The sequence below is a fragment of the Otolemur garnettii genome, unplaced genomic scaffold, assembly GCF_000181295.1.
Source record: "Otolemur garnettii isolate 467f Iridium unplaced genomic scaffold, OtoGar3 scaffold00106, whole genome shotgun sequence".
NCBI classification, from domain to species: Eukaryota; Metazoa; Chordata; class Mammalia; order Primates; family Galagidae; genus Otolemur; species Otolemur garnettii.
In genome coordinates, this window is record NW_003852501.1 from 5,859,568 (window position 1) to 5,878,680 (window position 19,113).

The following is a 19,113-nucleotide window of genomic DNA, read 5'->3' on the forward strand; positions in this document are numbered from 1 at the left end:
GAGCAACATACGCTCGCCACAGGCAGTGGACAGGCCTCCGTTGCCAGGGCAAGTAGGCAAAAAGACAAAGATGCCTTTCTTTTTTGTGAGACAGAGTCTCACTCTTGTCCCAAGCCGTGGCCTCAGCCTAGCTCACAGCAACCTCAAACTCCTGGGTTCAAGAGATTCTCCTTCATAGCTGAGACTACAGACACCTACCACAGCATAGCTAATTTTTCTATTTTTAGTAGAGACTGGGTCTCACTCTTGCTCAGGCTGATTGAGAACTCCTGAACTCAAGGAATCCTTCCACCTCAGGCAGCCCCAAACCATTTTCCCAACCACAAAGAGTCCATAAGGAAAATGTAATTGATGCAGGCTGCTATTTTCCCTGAGCCCTGCACCCACTTAGGACAGCCTGCTCACTGGGCCCCACCAGCCAACGATCCTTCGGTATGGACCTCTACTCGGCATATGGCCCGGGGTAAACCTCAGCACTCACACAGGTAAGTTTCTTTTCTTTTTCCAAAGACAATGACTAATCTCCAGGGCTTGGGCTCAAGCCATGTTTCTGCACTTGTTGAACTCCTCCGATATTCAAGTGACTGAAGTAGCAGACAAGGTGAGCTTCCTGTCCTCAAGGACTTACACAGAAAGTAAAATAACAACGTGGAGCCCTCGACAGTAACCATAGTTAGCTGTTGGCTTCCTTGCTGCTTCCTCCACAGCACCCCTAAGAACTTCTTGGGACGGGGATTATGATTTTAATCTTTTTAACCTCATCATGGATAAAGGGCCTGACCCACTGGAGGCCTGCAACACAGGCCAAAATGATGAATAAATAAAATGAATAGATGATGGGAGAATGGGTGGGTAAATGATGGCCAGATGGGCAGCTGAGTAAATGGGTGAAGAATGGAAGGGACAGGTGAATAAGAATTCAGGCTAGGGATAAGTTACTGCAGGCCGGAGTACAAGAGAGGAGATAAGGCTTGAGCTGGATTTATCTATTCAAATACATTTGCAGATAAAGGCTCAAATCACTGACTGGCAGCTTTGGCTCACAAGCAAGACATATATCAGCGACTCATCTTATTCTACCTGTCCCATTTAATCCCATATTGCCCCATATTCTCTTCCCACTACCACTGAAATCTACTGAGCCTTTGAAACTTAAACAGGGGAAGGGATCAACAAACTGCAGTACATCCATACAACAGGAGAATGCTACTCAGTAATGCCCAGGAACGAAACCACCGATCCGTGCTAGGACACAGATGAATCTGGAAAGCCGTATGGGCAGTGAGAGGAGCCAGGCACGATGTCTGCATAACACGTGATTCCATTTGTGTGGCGTTCTGGAAAAGGCAAAACTAGGGGCAGAAATCAATTCAGTGGTCGTCAGAAGCTGGAGAGGGAGAGGCAATTGAGTACAAAAGGACATGAAAGAACTTGGGGGATGACAGAAATAGTCCGTGCCTTTCGTGTACACAGCTGTTTCTGTCTGTAAAAATCACGGAGTGATACTCTGCTCCTGGACTCTGTACCCTGTACATACTCCACACCTTGAAAGGGAAGATTTCACTGCGTGTACATTACACGTGAATAAGGTTGATTTTTTTTTTTAAAGCAAAAAATGAAAACCTAACTTACATCATCCCCTCAATAGTCTGCCAGGCCCACTCCTTGCTTCAAGTGTTCATTTATTCTTCTGGTGATTCTTGGAGCAATTAGTCATGCCTGTGGACACCTCCCTATTACTGTCTTGGAAGGTCACTTATTCTTTATCATTTCCTTTTCACATGTCCAGATATTCTTTTCCCAACCAAAGGATCAACCCCTGGGAAATAGGAACTATGTGGTATTGTGCATCCTTTGTCCACTACTATGTATCCAGGTCACTTGCTTGACACCTTGGACACAAGAGATGTTCAATAAATATTGGTTGATTTGAGTAAAAACCAGCAAAGGGGAGAAATCTGGGGTACGTCTTCAAACCAAAATTGAACATGATAAGCAGGCTCACAAATACATTTCTCTGTTAATCACCAAACACAACTTTTCTTGAACCCTCTCAGGTTATCTAAATCGATCATTCGTGTATGTCACCCTCAGTTAGCTGTCTAGGTGCTGAGCCTGGAAATCCCACCCGGCTGAGCAAACCTCACAGAGGGCGCTCAGACCGCACCTGTGCTCGCTCCTCCTTCCTCAACCTATTGTCTTATTTTCTCTGATGCCACTTACTTGCCTCATTAAGCCCAGAGATGTACTATTTTGGGGGGAAAAAATAAGACAAATAATTTCTCAGACTCAACAAGATCACGTTCTGCTTTAATATCACAAAATTCAACAATTTCTATTTGATTCTTCTTATATCTAAAATGATAGGATTTGCCATTTCCAAGCTTGCCGATTTTCAATTTCTGAAAATGAAACAATGGCTACTTCAAGACTTTCATTAAGTGCTCTTATCTTAACTAAGTTACGGTTTGCCTCATCACATCCTTTAAAAGGAAATTAATCTTGATTAGTCTTTGGGAGAAGGCAGTTTGTCTTGTGATCATATAAAGCAGAACAGCAGTTTTTTCACATCATAGAACTTTGTCCAAGACCCTTTCAACTGGTTTCCTATAAGAATTCTCTGAGGCTTCCTGGTGGATCTATTTTCCCTCAAACAGGTGGAGACATCACCTCCTTTAAGCACGCCTGTGCCTGCACTCCTGCCCTCACGCCAGCTGGCCGTGTAACTGCTCCTGCATCCAGCCCACTCCTGAAAGCAGCTCTCCTAACCACAGAAACACACTGCAGTGTCCTTGACTCGTCCCCTGGAAGACAGGTTTCCCACTTTGCACCGGGGTAGGACCCTTCCCTCCTTCCCTCTTATTTTCCTTCTCTCCTTCCTCTTCTTTCCTTCATCTTCCTCTCTGCCTTCCTTTCCTCCCTCCCTTCTTCCTTCCCTCCTTTCTTCTTTCCTTCTTTCCCTCTTTCCTTTCTTCCTCCCCCCTCCCTTCTTTCCTTTCTTAATTCTGACCCTAAATAAGAAAGGTAACACAATAATATCTCCACCAAAACAACTTGACCACAAAACTATCTGAAAACATTAGTGAAGAGAAAAGGTTTTTTTTCATGTATAGAAGCACATTTAGACATTAGAGGGAGAAACACCTATTTTTTTTTTTTTTTTTTTTTGAGAGTGAGTCTCACACTGTCACCCTGGGTAGAGTGCCTTGGCATTGGCCTAGCTCACAGCAATCTCAAACTCCTGGGTTCAAGCAATCCTCCTGCCTCAGTCTCCTGAGTACCTGGGACTATAGGCACTTACCACAATACCCAGCTAATTTTTCTATTTTTAGTAGAGATGGGGTCTCACTCTTGCTCAGGCTGATCTTGAACTTCTGAGCTCAAACAATCTGCCCTTCTCCACCTGCAGAATGATAGGATTACAGACGCGAGCCACCTTGACCAGCCGAGAAAACATCTATCTTAAGTGTTAAAGCTTAAACAACTATCTGAAACATTTAAAATTACAAAACTATTATTCAACTTTTAGAAAGTTGTAGCTTTAAGTAATGTTTCAGTTGTTCCCATGGTTCTCTCATTTTTCTAGAGGTAAAGTGGTGGAGTGATATATTAGAGACCTGTGAGGTCCCCAGCAGAAAAGCAGTGTACACCCAGCCAGATGCTGGCCTCCCATTAAACACAGGCTATACTAGGTGACCCCAGCACCTACAGTAATTAGCTCTAACAGTAACCTGGGAGGTACCTCAGAGTGACCTACAAAAGGAGAGCCTAGAGATGAATGTGTACAAACCAGCAAGGAGAAAGAAAAGCTTCAGGTGCAGAAAAAACACGTCCATTTAGACCCTGCAGCTTAGATCCGTGTGCACTATTTTAATTCCAGCTGAAGTGTGCAGTTTGAGGCTCATAGCTGCTCACCACTGCCCTGGAAAGCCTCCATCGCTTTCTAGGCAGAACTGCCTCACAATGTTTTCTTAGGCTACTTGGTGCCTTAGTCCCAAGCACAGAATGAGCCAATAGTCTTCATTTCCAAGGCTGAAGGAGTGGGAATACTATCCCCATAATGGTCCAGAGAGAAATGATTACATCCTGTATTTACGGGATCCACCAAGAAGGTAGAAGTCCCCTAGAAGGTGTGTTCTGTGGGGAAATCAAGGTGGAGAAAAAACACCATTAAATTGTTTCAGAATCTAGGGTTAAAGTAGTGATTATAGCTTTCATCATCAGTGAGAAGAACTGAAAATTTGGATTCCAAGGGGAGAAACATCCCTCCCCACTAATGTTCGAGCCACCACAAGCCTTAGCGCAGCTGTGCTGAAGTGTTTAAGTGTGCCTGGGCGCCAACTTAGCCGGCCTCAATGTTCCTTTCGGCGACTGGGGTGGTGGCGGGGAGGCTGGTTAACAGGACTCTGCATAACGACTAAGTTTCTCTCAGCTTAACAAAATGCCATGATCCCAAAGAAAACTAATTTTGTTTCTCGGGAAGAGGCAAATTCTCCCATGCATTCACTGGTGTGAGCAGACTTTTGAAATGCTCCTTAGAAATTAAACTCACTATAGTGATTATTAGACTTTCCAAAGATATTGTATCCATATCAAATTCAAATTATATGAAGGGAAGTTAACAATCTAGTTATAGACAAAATAAAATGGAAGAGGTCCAGCTCTCTACATCCCTAGTACATTATTCTGGAAATAATTACAATATGACTTTAATAGTCATTGTCCTAAGTATTGATTTTATAAGAATAAAGAACATCTTAAGTTTCGAGCAGTTTAAGTGCTTTATATATGTTCTCTTGCTTAAGCTTTTCTCTTAATAATTTAGTGTCAGAAGTATTAATGCCTTCATTTTGTAGATGAAAAAGGTGAGGCTGAGGGAACTGGTAACTTCTAAAAGGATACCCAGGTAGCAAGTATCAGGGTCAAAAGTCAAAAGCAGGTCTGACTGGAGTCAGCCGGACTACATTCTTGCCTAATGAAAGGCCTGGATTCAGCCTAAACTACGGCACAAAGCAAATGAGGATAGTCAGGTTGGGTGCCTCCTCCTCAACCAACGCATGGATGGATTTCAGCAAAAGAAAAGAAAGAGCAATACAAACTCCTAGCGTTGCTACTACAGCCCCTAACAACACCAGGCGAGGGTTAAAGCACTGAAACCCTGCTCTCCGGAAATGAAAGACAAATAGTTTCCCTTTGGAGACAGCTTCCTCTGCTCTCAGAACACAGGGCTGTGTTCCTGGAAGGACCAGCCATCGCCCTAACCCCCTGGTGGCATGCCCCACCTATCCCTGCACTCACTGCAGACTGCACAGGCCCTGGGAGCTTTGCTTGGCCCCCTCCTGGGATTGTGGACTGGGGAAGGGGGGAGTGAAGGGGAAAGAGTTCTGGAATCACAAGGCCCTTAACATGCATGAACACCATGAAAAGGAGGAGGCAAAAGAGAATTCACATTTAATAAAGCAACCAGAAAAAGGCTTTTATTTACTTATTTTTAATTTCAGATTAATATGAGGGTACAAATGATTAGGTTATGTTGTTTGTGTTTATTAGATAAAGTTCAAGATGTAGCTGAGCCCTTCACCCAGAGGATGTGCTATATCCTTACACTGTATACGTTAGGTGAGGGTATACCAATCCCCCTTCCTCCACCTCACTCCCTCTCCTTCCTCCTTCCCTTGGATTTAATTGTATTTTTCCCTTGTGTGGACATATAGTTGTTTATCTGTTGGTTTCATATTAGTATTGCATACATTGGATACTTGTTTTCCATTCTTGTGATACTTTACTAAGAAGAATGTTCTTCAACTCCATCCAGGTTAATACAAAAGATGTAAAGTCTCCATCTGTTTTTATGGCTGAATAGTATTCCATGTACACGAAAGTATAAATTGGGGAAAATAATTCCTATTTAATAAATGGTGCTGGGAGAACTGGTTAGCCACATGTAGAAGACTGAAACTGGACCCACCCCTCTCACTACTGACAAAAATTGACTCTCACTGGATAAAAGATTTAAATTTAAGACACAAAACAATAAAAATTCCAGAAGAAAGTGTGGGAAAAACTCTTGACAATATCAACCTGGGAAAATATTTTATGAAGAAGGTTCCCTTGGCAATTGTAGCAACACCAAAAATAAAGAAATGGGACATGATCAAGCTAAAAAGCTTCCTCACAGCTAAGGGTACAAAAGCAAATGGACAACCTTCAGAATGGGAGAATATATTTGCATCGTGCAAATCTGGCAAATTAGAGAATACAAATGAATCAACAAGAAAAGAGCAAACAATTCCCATTTATAAGTGGGCAGGAGACATGAACAGAAACTTCTCTGAAGACAGAAGAATGGCCAACACACATACGAAAGGCTCATCGTCCGTAATCACCAGAGAAATGCAAATCAAAGAAAAAGACTTTTAAATAAGTATAATTCTGATCATCCAGGAAATGCGTATTCAGTATGTGGAGCAATACTAGATTGTTATGAAAAAAAGGATCAGTGAGAGGTCTTTCCAATAAAAATATAATTGTTGATATGAAAACTTGATAGATACTAAAAAATGAAGAGAAAAAAATAAACAGACCAAAGCTGAAGAGTAATTCTTCCAAAAGGAAGAAGAGTATAAAAGGAAAATTAAGAAGGCTGCAGGCAGAGACAGAAGCAGGCCGGGCAGTACAACTCCAGAGCTGAAGCCAGAGGAGCTCCAGGCTGCACAGGAGAGGCCACACCTGGAGATGGGAGAATTCCTCCCCCAAAGAGAAGCAAAGACCCAATTTTCAAATTGCAAGGTCTTTCCAGTGCTGAGCAAATAACTCATGAGGAGAAGAAAATACTTAGATCATTATATCAAAATGTTATATATCAAGGATATAACATCATTAAAAACGAATCAAAACAAAAAGTAATTACAAAGGAGCAAGAAGCAGATGGACGTCGATGCTTAACAGAAAATCTGGCTAGCGGAAGATAATGAAGCAGTATCTTTAAAGGGAGGAAGAAAAGACCAAATTGAATCTAGAATTTCATATTCCACAAAACCTTCCCCTAATTGTGAACATGCTGTGAAAGCATTTTTAGGGACACAAAGAATCAGACACTTTACTGCTCACAGATGCTCCAAAAGATGGCCAGGGATCCACCCCAACAGGAGGAATAAAACACAAGGAAACACCAATGGCCCAAGAAATTCATAAACACTGTTAACTGGGAGGAAAAATACGCTCTGGAACCAGGTAAGGTGACATGGACAAGGTAGCAAGTTGGGGAACCGGGGGGCAGGGAGTAAAACTGCACCATGGTTTTTGTCTTCTTTTTGTGGTGGGGGGAGAAGGTCACTATGGAGAGGAAGAGGATATGGTAATTGGTAATTGTAATGGTAATTGTTCATAAACCTAGCTTGTGTTAGGACAAAAATATGTATATTCACCATTAAAATAAATGCTAGAAAAAGAATAAATGTACATTTATGAGTTTCAAAATCTAAGGAAAACTATTATCCAAGAAAACTTGAAACACCAAAAGCATAATCAATGAAAGCAAATATTCATAAATTGGATCTCGCTAAAATTAAAAAATTCTGTTCTGCAAGAGACCCTGTGAAGAGAATGAAAAACAAAGCACAGACTGGGAGAAAAAAAAAAACAAAACAGAAAACACATAAAGGACTTGTATCCCAAATATACAAAGAACATTTCAAATTCAACAAGAAAACAAATAACTCAGTTAAAAACCGGGCAAATTATCAGAACAGATGCTTCACCGCAGAAGACAAACAAATGGAAATGAAGCATGAAAAGATGCTTAGCACCATTTGCCGTTAAGGGGTTACAAATTGAAACAGCAATCAGTTATCAGTACACTTCCTTTAAATGGCTAACACCCCAAAGTGGGACTGTTACCTGGCTGCACCAAACGCCGGTGAGAATGTGGAGCCCAAGGAACTCTCAGTCACTGCCGGGGGAAACACAGAATGGCACAGCCTCTTTGGAAGACAGGTGGGAAGTTTCTTCTAAAACGGTCCTTACATATGACCAGCAATCGCATTCCTTGGTATTTATTTAACCAAAAGAAGGTTTATGTCCACACAAAAACCTGCACATGAGGGCTTACAGCAGCTTTAGTCATAATTTCCCCAAACTGGAAGCCCTTAAACTATCTTTCGATGGGTGAATTGAGTAACTAAGTAAGCAAATAAGTAAACCGAGGCACATCCAGACAATGGAACGCTATTCAGGGATAAGAAGTCATGTAAAGACGCAAAGGAAATTTAAATGCATGGTGCTAAGTGAAAGATGCCAATCTGCACAGGCTACATACCCTACGACCCTGTGACATTCTGGAAAAGGCAAAATTACAGACACAGCAAAAAGAGCTGTGGATTCCAGGGGTTGGGAGGAGGGAAGGGACGCACAGGCAGAACACAGTGAGACCATTCTGTGTGATGCTATAATTATGGGGGATACGTGCCATTATACATTCATCACAGTGCAGCACAACGGTTCTCATCACAGTGGGACGCTGCAGTGCTGAATTCTCAGGGTTAACGTAGACATATCAGGCCGGGCGCAAGGGCTCCCACCTGTAATCCTAGCACTCGGGAGGCGGGTAGATTGCCTGAGCTCAGGAGTTCAAGACCAGCCTGAACCAGAGCGAGACCCCTGTCTCTAAAAAAATAGCTGGGCACTGTGGTGGCCACCTGTAGTCCCAGCTACTTGGGAGACTGAGGCAAGAGGATTACTTAAGCCCAAGAGTTTGAGGTTGCTGTTGTGAGCTATGACGCCATGGCACTCTGGGGGGCGGGGGGGGCAAAGTGAGACTCTTTCTCAAAAAACATAGACATCACACCCACTATGCTCCCCTGCCTCAGCATGCTGCCAGCATTGCCCTGGTGTAACTCAATAGCATATCACCCTGCAGAAAAGAGCCTGAATGTGGGACTCAGGACAATGGAATCGCTCTCCTGCTCTGAGGATCTCCAGTCATACTTGAACTCACAAAGCTGAGATCTCCACTGAGAAATAAACAGCCTGTAGACAGCACAGCCCTTCATTATAGGGCTTCCCAAACTATAAGTGCAATGGGTGTAACCTCGTACCATTGATACAAGGTACCAGACCACTAATAATCACACAAATATCATCTGGGCTACCACCACTGTATTTATTATCACAGCCCATAAATTCATCAATGCAGTTTAAAAGAAATTCCTAAAAACCCAAAGCCCTGAACAATTAAAAAAAGTCTCGCTTCATCCCCTGGTAATAAAACCCACCTTCGTCTTCTCAGCAAGACTTGGTGCCACAAACAGCTTGAGGGTGTAGGCACACCAGCCACTCAGATTTTTGCTCTTGCATTTACTTCCCTCCTGCATGTTTACAACACAATTGTTTGAGACGGTAATGCACTGCACAGAAAAACATTCTTAAATGTATTGCTTAAGAAAACAAAATGAAACAAAACAAAACAAAACACTCACCCCCAGTCTCTGAGAAGCAAAAATTGATGCTGAGGTACCCACTAGGTTTAAAGGAGGTTGTGTGGCCATGAAGATTTGCCAGTGCTGGCTCAGCGCCTGTGGCTCAAGCGGCTAAGGCGCCAGTCACATACACCTAAGGTGGCGGGTTCGAATCCAGCCCAGGCCCACCAAACAACAATAATGGCTGCAACCAAAAAATAGCCAGGCATTGTGGCAGGCACCTGTGGTCTCAGCTATTTGGGAGGCGGAGGCAGGCGACTCACTTGAGCCCAGGAGTTGGAGGTTGCTGTGAGGAGTGAAGCCATGGCACTCTACCCAGGGGGACAGCTTGAGGCTCTGTCTCAAAAAAAAAAAAAAAAAAAAGAGTTGCCAGTGCTCTGCCTAGACTGTGCAACATGCAGTCAAGTTTTTTGTTGCTGTTGTTGTTTGGGGATTTTTTTGTTTTGTTGTGTTTTTTGGACACAGAGTCCCACTTTGTCCTGGTAGAGTGCAGTGGCGTTGTAGATCACAGCAACCTCAAACTCTTGGACTCAAGCAATTCTCTTGCCTCAGCCTCCCAAGTAGATGGGACTACAGGCGTCCACCACAACACCCGGCTATATTTAGAGACAGGGTCTCGATTTTGCTCACACTGGTCTCCCACTTCTGAGTTCAAGCAATCCACCACATGTGGCCTCCCAGAGTGCTGGGATCACAGGCGTGAGCCATCTCACCCAGCCTGCAGTCAAGCTTTTAATCAAAAATTTTGAATTCATGATAGTTGAAGATCCTCTCTGTAAATTCTGTCCAGTGAAATAGATAACTATTAAAGACCTAAGCAACTAGTTTTTTATTAGAGATTAAGTTCAAAGAAATATAATAGAATTTCACAGTACCATGACCCAGTTCCTTTTTTTCAAAATTAATATAAAGGTCTATACCGTAGCTCATGCCCAAGAGAGATTTTCACTCAAGGTAAGACAAAGACAAAATAATCCTGAAAAGAATAGTGAAGGAGCCTAAAGACAGGCGCGCTGCTCTTTCCACTTCAGTACTATCTTTAGCAACATCAAACAAGACCTTGGAACTTTCATGGAGTTGGTTTTCCCACCCAGCCATGGGGGTGTTGATTGTCAGATCATTGTCTTTCTGAGAGTCTGAAATTCCATGACTCACCAGTTGAAAACGTTTGGACCACTAGATGATCTAGAACAGTGTTCTCCAACTGAAATACAATGCAAGCCACATATGTAATTTTAAACTTTCTAGCAGCTACACTTAAAAAAAGTGAAGAGAAAAAAAGTAAAACAATATCCATAACATTTTTATTTAAGTGACACATCCAAAATATTATTATGCACAAAACATAAAACATTACTGATGATTCTTTTTTACGTTCCTTTTTCATGCTACGCCTTGGAAATCCAGTATTTTACAACTACAGCACAGTTCAATCCTGACTCTCCATTTCTCAAGCCACATGTGGCAAGTGACCACCCTACTAGGTGGCATAGTCTAAAGTTACCTTCAATTTTGATACTCTGACTCAAGGTCAGATGAAATGAAAATTAAATAAAGCATTTCCCACTCTGCAAGGTACCCTGGGCTCCCTGAAGGACAAATGCTAGACAAGCAAGGTACAAATACCTTTCGGCTTGCTAGTGATCGGGACAAGCTCCTCCGCAGCTCTCAGCTGCCTGGCATCCACTGCCAGGGCTGGGTGATTCCCATCCCAGCTATTTCCCATAATAGTCCTCTGTCTTCCCTGAGGTGGCCCTGGCTCAGGCCTCATTATTTCTCCCCCGGAGTATTACAACAGGGGGCTTCATTTATAATCCTCACTCATCTCTCATTTACACCCAGCCCAGTTTATTCCTAGCTGAGAACCTGACTCAGTTGCCCATTCATAATAGTGTCTTCTCTCTCGAAAAATTTACCTAAAGCCTAACATCAGAAAATCAGACCATGGAAGAGTTAAATAGAGTTGAATAAACACATTTCCAAGCACTGGGAATGGGCAGTATGAAAAATGAACTTGGACTGGACCCAGAAAGTCCATTGCTATTATTCTCTCCAGGACAGCAGGGTAATTTGAGGAAGTGGCCCTCGGGTTCAGAGGCCACAGTAGAAACGGCACACTTTTAGCAGAACCTGCTCTGCTGAAACTCACCAGAGGACAGAAGTTACTTAGTTAGTTTGCTATGTACACAGTAATTACCACCTTGGAGGGTTAAAAACACGAATTCTGTAGTTTTAAGTTCAAAGATGTTTCCTTAATACATTAGAATAAAGAAAACAAAAAGAAAATCACAAAGAGCCTTAAATATGGATCATCATTAGGTAGCTAAAAATAGCTGATAAGAGTGCTGATCCCTTGGGGCACTGACTGGCTGTGTTGTGGGGCAGGCCTAACAGGAAGGAACCGCTCCACGGCATTAAGGTGGCAAACTAAAAAAGCGAATGCCTGTGAACTTAGTGTCTGGAATGGGAGTCCCAATGTCAGAATAGAGACGTGCTCACTGTCTGGAGTCGTTTGCTTACCCGAGTGTCCCACATAATCAGGCTCAGTAATGTGCTTAAAATATTTACAGTAATCCCAGGATCCTTCCTGCTGCAGGAGGATAGCATGGTGTCTCTAGAGAGAAAAGAGGATAGGAGCACCTGAATGCCGGCCTGAAATGTGTGAAATGCACCTCTGTACATTTGCTGATGATTTGGTGCAAGATTACACAAAAATAGAAACTCACTTCCAAATGCAAAACCTTTGTCTGAAGCAAAATGAATGAAGATTAGATCAGGTCTTGGGATGAAAGTGACAGATTATGAGAGGCAGGGAGGGAGGGAGGAAAGGAACTGTCAGAGGAAGGGACCCGTGCACATGCATACCGGTATCTAAGGTGAGCCCTCCCTGGCCACAGCTAGGGAGTGAGCGCATCATCCGTGTGCTCTGCGGACACACCTGCACGGGCAGTCGTGGGCATGACTGGGCCCCATCCCTAGCACAGCTGTTCCCACCAGGGCTGGAGTAGGTCCTGTTTCTGCATTTGCCCTTGCTCAAGATGGGGAGAAACTCCCAGGCCAGGGCCATGAGATCAATTTTATTTTTAGCCCTCCTTAATGATTGTTAACCTTTGCTCTGAGCACTTTTACCGGCCTAAATGGATGCAAATAACATCTTGTATCCAGCGTGGTATTGACTAGAGGTTTATATTTAGTAAATGTAAAGATCTGTGGAGGGATCTGTCTTTAGCGGTGCTGTACACACATCCTCTCATCAATGTTTAAAATCTTTTTAGAGAATAATTTAACTTTAATCCATTTGCCTAGCTGGCACACCTTTGTCAGGAGAGCTTAAGATAAAGCCCCCCTTGTGAAAGTAAGATCAATTAATAAACAACTGAAGCCATGGATGGAGGTGTGTCGGCCACCTGTGGGGTACATGATGGCCTTAGCGACAGAAGGTGGTAAGCTCCTCTGTAAACCAGAGGCCCAGGGAGGAAGTGCTTCTTCCTGTAATCATCTACACCAGGATAATGATGTAAAAAGAACGCTTAAATTCCCACCAATGGCTCTATATGGTCTTCTTCTAGGTAGGCCTCCATCATTCGAGAAGAAAGGGAGAATAATAAGGGAAGGTTTTGCCAATTCTGCTATTAGGTAAGATAAACCTGTAAGCAGAGGAATTTACCTTGCATGATCGGGGCATGAAAATGATCTGACATACTGTCAATATAAGCTTGATCATGAACCAAATAATTAATGGACACACTTTTATGCATATTATTCATAAAACTCTCCAACCACCTCATGAAGGACAAGCTCTTTATTTTTATCCTCATCTGTAATAGGAGCAAAAGAGCCTTTCAAATGTCATATAGGTAGAAATGATGGTATCAAAGTCTAAATCCAATTCTCTCTAATCCTAATTCTGGTGTTTTAACCCTGCTTACACTGCCCTTAAAAAAACTTCCAAACATAATCATTAGAGCAAGTCCAAAAGTTACCCATGACAAAGCTCAAGTCTATAATTATTGAATCATAGGATAGAATGGAAAATGGAAGCAGGAGAAAGTAGACTCACATTTTTTTTATTAACTATCAAGGAAGAGAAAACAACACAGAATGAATGAATTTGTTCATTCTGATTCTCAACAAGGTGGTCTGGAGATGGCAGGAAGCTCACTGGACTTGGGAATTATCAGTTCCTGCTGGAAATTAAGTAACAAGCAAAGAATTTCTCTGAATTATGGGGGGTGGTGGTTTTGTTTGTTTCCTCCTCTGAAATAAAAGGATTAAACAACTCTGAGCTCTTTCAGCTCTTACATTCTAACATTAGAGTTCACTGCATTTTCGGCTGCCCTAATTTTCCTCCTCAAAACTTGGATCAGGTTGTTATAGGAAAACCAGGTCCATGAAGGAACCCATTTAAAAGCAAACAAAGCTGCTGGGTACGGTGATAAGTGCCTATAATCCCAGCTCAGAAGGCTGAGGTGAGAGGATTGCTCGAGCCCAGGAGTTGGAGTCCAGCTAGAGCAACATAGAGAGACATCTGCCTCTAAAAAATAGAAAACAAAACAAATGTCAAAAAAAAAAAAGTCTTTGATGGCCAGGAGAGGGCAGGATGGGTCAGATGTAGGATTTAGAGGAGGACTCCAGGAATAGTTTCTAGAAGATCTGTTGTCCTCCTGATTCTATATCTGGTCTATGCACTTACTGCCTGCGTATTCTTTAATGCTAATCTTTTCTTTAGCCAAATCCAGAAATTCAATAAGATAGGAAGAGAGCTTCTGCCCTAGATAGCACAGATGCCACAGTCCACAGAAAACAACTCCCCTTCCCTTCTGTCCCCACTACCCCCACCCCCACACACCCACCTAACTTCTCTACTTGTCTGTGTGCATCGTCTGTGAGTGTGAACTCAGGCCTGGGAAAGAAGGCTGAGAGCATTACCATGTGTGCTGTAATCAACCCCTAAGCCATAAGCTTCATAAGAACACAGCTGCTTTGTTCACGGCCCTGTCTCCAGCACCCAGAGCAGTGCCTGGCAAACGTCAGGACTTGATATATACATATCATGTGTGAAATCACTAACTCTGTTCTCTCCTACTAGACTAAAAGGATCCACCCTGAGCAAATTGTAAGCTCCCTAAGGGCAGGAGGACCACCCCTTATGAGTCTTTGAATTCCCATCATTTGGTCAATGTCTGAGACACACTGGCATAAAGTAGATCTCTGGGAAAAGGTAAAACTCATAAAAGTACAACCAAACGTTCAGATGAAAATGGAATCAGAGATGTCTCAGGCAAGAAATAACAGTGTCAGAATTATTTTAGAGGGCAGCTCAGCAGATAATCTTGGAGAAGACTGTGATCTTTTATCTTTTCATACTAGTTTATAAATAGTGAGAAGTAGCAGAGTTCACTGAACATCGCATCTTTGCTTAGTATTTTTATAGGAGTGGACAATTGTCAGGCCCTTTACCTCAGTTCCTATGATTCACCCCTGGGAGCTCAAACAACACAGGTCCTCCCTGTTCCGCATACATTGTGGAAATACTCTAAACCCGGGGCCACATGCAGATTCAGTGACAATGGCTTTTGCTTCTTTGTGGTGTCGAATACGATGAAAAATACGCACAGAACTTTTTTTTTTTTTTTGGCTAACCAGCTTTAATTAATGTTTGTGTACTTAATGCATGTCCCATGACAACTCTTCTTCCAATGTGTGGCAGAGAGAAAAAGGTTGGACCACTCTGCACACACCCCTGGCTCATAAAACCTGCCACTCCTTCTCCGGGAATTTGCAGCCTATCATCAACAAATTACCTCACACGTAACCTCCTCCACTGTTCCTGAACTTTCTTGCCTTAATTGCTGTGCTCTGACAACACTGCTCCCCTCACTGCTGTCAGATCAGTGCCCCTCCCTTCTCCCTAAAAACCCTGTGCTTTGATGTCCACGCCCTCAACCCTGTCACTGAGGCCCACCTCTAAACAAAAGTACCTCTCTTGAACTCATACCCTTCTCCAGCTTCCATTCCATTTGTCATTGTTCCCCTTCCTGCAAAATCCACCCAAAGCATTTTCTAGACTTGCTATTTCCAATCTCTGTCCTTTTCATCTCTCTTGCACCCATACTATCAGACATTCTTCCCCACAATGACACGGTAACAGGTATTTTCGAGATCACTGATAATCTCCATGTTGCTAAATCAAATGGTGAGGCAGAGAAAAGATGAAGCAGTTCTCAGGCCTCATCTTTCCTGAGCTTTCAGCAGCATTTGGTACCGCAACATACTCCCCCTTCCTGAAACCTGCCCACTTAGCTTCCAAGCACCCCTCTCTGGGTTTCCGGCAATCTTCCCAGCCATTTTCTCAGACCTCTTCTGTTGCTCCTAAATTTTCCTGACCTTGAAAAGTTAGAAAACCCAGGACTCCATCTGAAGATACCTCTGGACCCCTTCTATACACACTGACAGCCAGGACTGGTTACATAATTTTTAGAACCTAATGCAAGAGGAAAATGTAGGCTCCTTGCTCAGAAATTATTAACATTTCCAAGAAAGCAAAGGCAGAACATTAAAGTAAGTGCGAGACTCTTCAAAGAGCTGGGTCCCCAGCACCTTCAGTGCACATACTCACAGACAGAGCCAGTCCTTCTGGCAACCCTTGAACTTCCCTCTGACCTTGAATACTCCCCAGAGTTCCAGGTTCATTAATCTAGCTTCCCAAGGATCTCCTCTTGGCTCTTTAGCTGGCAACTGGACCAAATTCCTGACACCCTCCCCTACACAAAAGAGAACCCTGTTCCTCTGCAGTCTTCCCTATCTCAGTAAGTAACATTCTTCTAGTGTCTCAGATCAAAAACCTTGAAGCCATCTTTGATTCTCCTCTGACGGAAGCCCACACACATCATAAGCAACTGGCCTTGGGTTTACCCCCAAAGGTATGGAGGAGCCCCCACCTCTCCCCACCCTGCTTCCACCTTGGATTAGCTGGGCGCCCCAGAGCTGGCCACTCTGCCGCCACTCTTGTTCTGCAATCTAGTCCTGACTCTGTGACCTACCATCCTTTCAGGCCAGGATTTTCCTCAAAATGAGGGTGAAAGTGCCCTGACATTACTCAAGTTTAACAAACATGGGTCTAAATTAGCTGATAAGCTTGTTTCCCTGTCGCATTACCCATCTACTTATTTTTATATGCTTTTTTCTCAAAACAAACAGAAAAGCATGAAGATAACAAGTGACTCCAGCGCCAAACTGCCCACCCGTATGTTTCTCATACTAAAGAGCCACCTACAAACTTGCCAGGAGTCCTCAAACGGTGAGAAAACATCATTTTTGATGTTCCTCTTTCAATTTGGCATTATCTAAGGTTCTAGCTAACTCGCCTTGTGCCACGACCACACTGACACCCTACTCAACCACATTATGGCTTCTAAATATGTTATATAACGTAACCCAGACTTCCAACAGTGTGACTGGAGGACACTGTGTATTTATTAGGCTTTACAAGAATTCGAGTTCCAAGGCCCAGACCACAGCACGCAGGGTGTGTGTGTGTGCGTGTGTGTGTGCGCGCGCGCGCGCGCAGATTCCCAAGCTGGGGGTCGTAATCCTAGCGCTACCCTGAGCACGAGAGACCCCAGACCCCATGTGGTGAGAAATCCTAGAGCGACCCTCTGGCTGCCTGTGAGTTCCGCAGCTGGCCTATTCACTAAGAGGAGATGACCCCCACCCCAGCCCCTGCCAGCCGCCAGCAGGGGAGGCAAGACATCCTCTGCACCGCCAGACCGCGCCCACCGCAGCGGGGACTGCCTTTCGGGTCACATCCATCAGTGTCATCACCGGTGGGCGCACGGGCATGCGCGCGGCGCGCACACACACCCACTCCCTCTGTACAGGGATGACCCGGGGTCTCAGACACCGCAGTATCCCTCGCCGAGCACCCGGCCTTTCCGCCTGGCAGGTGCAGCGGCGCCCGGCTTCAGCCCCACCCCCTCCCCGGTGCAGGCGGATCCCGCGGCCCCGGAGCCGGGGGCGGAGGGGGGAGCAGGGCACAGGGCGGGGCAGTGTCATCTAACGGCCCGCGCGCCCCGCGCCGCCCCCGCCCCCGGCCCACCCTCCCGCCTCGCCCCTCCCCGCTCACCCGCGGACGAGCCGATCCTCGACCTTCGCGGCAGGGACATCTTAAGAGCCCTGTCCAGGCCTGCGCCGTTCAGCATCTCGCCGGTGTCGGTAGCTCGGCGGCCCCGGGCGGGCGGCGGAGGTGGCGCGCAGGGCTGGGCGCAGGGGCCGTGGCCCGAGGGCCATGGGTGGGCCGGCGCCTCGCCGGGCTGCGAACTGGCCGAGACCGCGGGCGCCTGTGCGGGGCCGCGCCCGAAGCTGCGGCGTCGGTGCCGCAGCGGCCAATGCAGCAGCGCCGGCGAACGCCACCGCGGCGGGCCCCGCTGGCCCGGGCTGCGGCGTGGGGGGCGGGGGACCGGCCCCGCAGAGAGAGCCCGGTGGGAGGAGGGGCAGGCGGGAAGGCCGGGAAGGACCTGCAAGGTCGCTCAGGACAGGGGGCTTTGCAGTGGCGGGGAAGGCGATGGGGTGGGCTTGTTGGGGTTGGGACCTGGGCGGCGCTCTACTGGGGCTCTTCTAGCAGGTGGGCGCCCCTGGCGGACTCAGGGTCTGGACCTGTCTGCTGCTTGTTTACCTATCTGTCACTGTCAGTGGGTGCAAATGGGGGCACTGTGAATCGGTCAGGACTCGCAACTTCCCTTTCTTTTTGCAGTTTCTGCATGTCCACCTTTGTAGGATCTGTGCAGGTTCATGGGACAGTCATTTCCAAGGTGTCTAATGTGTGGCCTGGAACTCAAAAGTTCAGGATCTCCAGCTCCTGACCCCAGCAGCCTACCTAGAGTTCTTAACCAGTGGCACGTGAAAGATTCGAGGAACCCTGGGGGACACTTCGTGCACACATGTCGCCCACCAAACGCACACACCTTCCTCCATAGAAACAAAATCATACTGAGAGGTGAGATGACTTTCCCAAGGTCACTTCATCTATTGTTTTGGTTTTGCTTGTCAGTTAATGTTTTAAACTGTGCTAGATCCTTCTGGGCACAGATCCCTAAAGAAAAAGAGCTAAAGAATCATATCTGATGAAATTCTGACCTCAGAGTAAAATACAAAACAGAACAAAACCATTCAATAAGAGTCTGACCTTGCATTTGCTGAAGTGATCATTACATTTAACTTAACATAAATTAAATATCAGGGCTTGACATGGAGGAGAGCAGACTTCAGCAGCATCCATCAGTGCTGGGGAAGACAGAGCCCTGCCCCCCACCTCCTCTTGCTTGGCCTCTACTATGGAGTTTCTTGGGGACATCCAGAAGGGACCAGCATCTTGCACTGAAAACTGTAGGCTGCTACAAGTCTACTACACTAAATTTCAGCTTCAAATAGGATTCCCTCACCTGTCCATTCTGGGCCCTCAAAAAAAGTTAAAATTGCTTCTTGTGACAGATGAATCTTTAGCGGGAAGTTGAAGAAAATTTCTCAATTGGTGGTCGAGCTTCAGGATGGGGGATGATTTCTCTGTGGGCCTTTATAGCTGCTGAGGGTGATTTGAAAGCTAGGGTTAATCCTAACACAAAATTTGTCACTAAAGATT

General features: G+C 45.0%; 1 protein-coding gene across 1 annotated transcript in view; it reads right to left on the minus strand.

Annotated features, from left to right (window-relative positions):
* Positions 1 to 17,813, minus strand: part of ATP8A2 (ATPase phospholipid transporting 8A2) — a 625,592-nt gene extending 607,779 nt beyond the window's left edge. The window contains exon 1 of the mRNA XM_012809508.2: positions 17,602 to 17,813. Within this exon, the coding sequence (XP_012664962.1) occupies positions 17,602 to 17,677 (76 nt within the window). The 5' untranslated portion in view covers positions 17,678 to 17,813. The remainder of the gene's footprint in view (positions 1 to 17,601) is intronic.
* Positions 17,814 to 19,113: the final 1,300 nt, after the last annotated feature.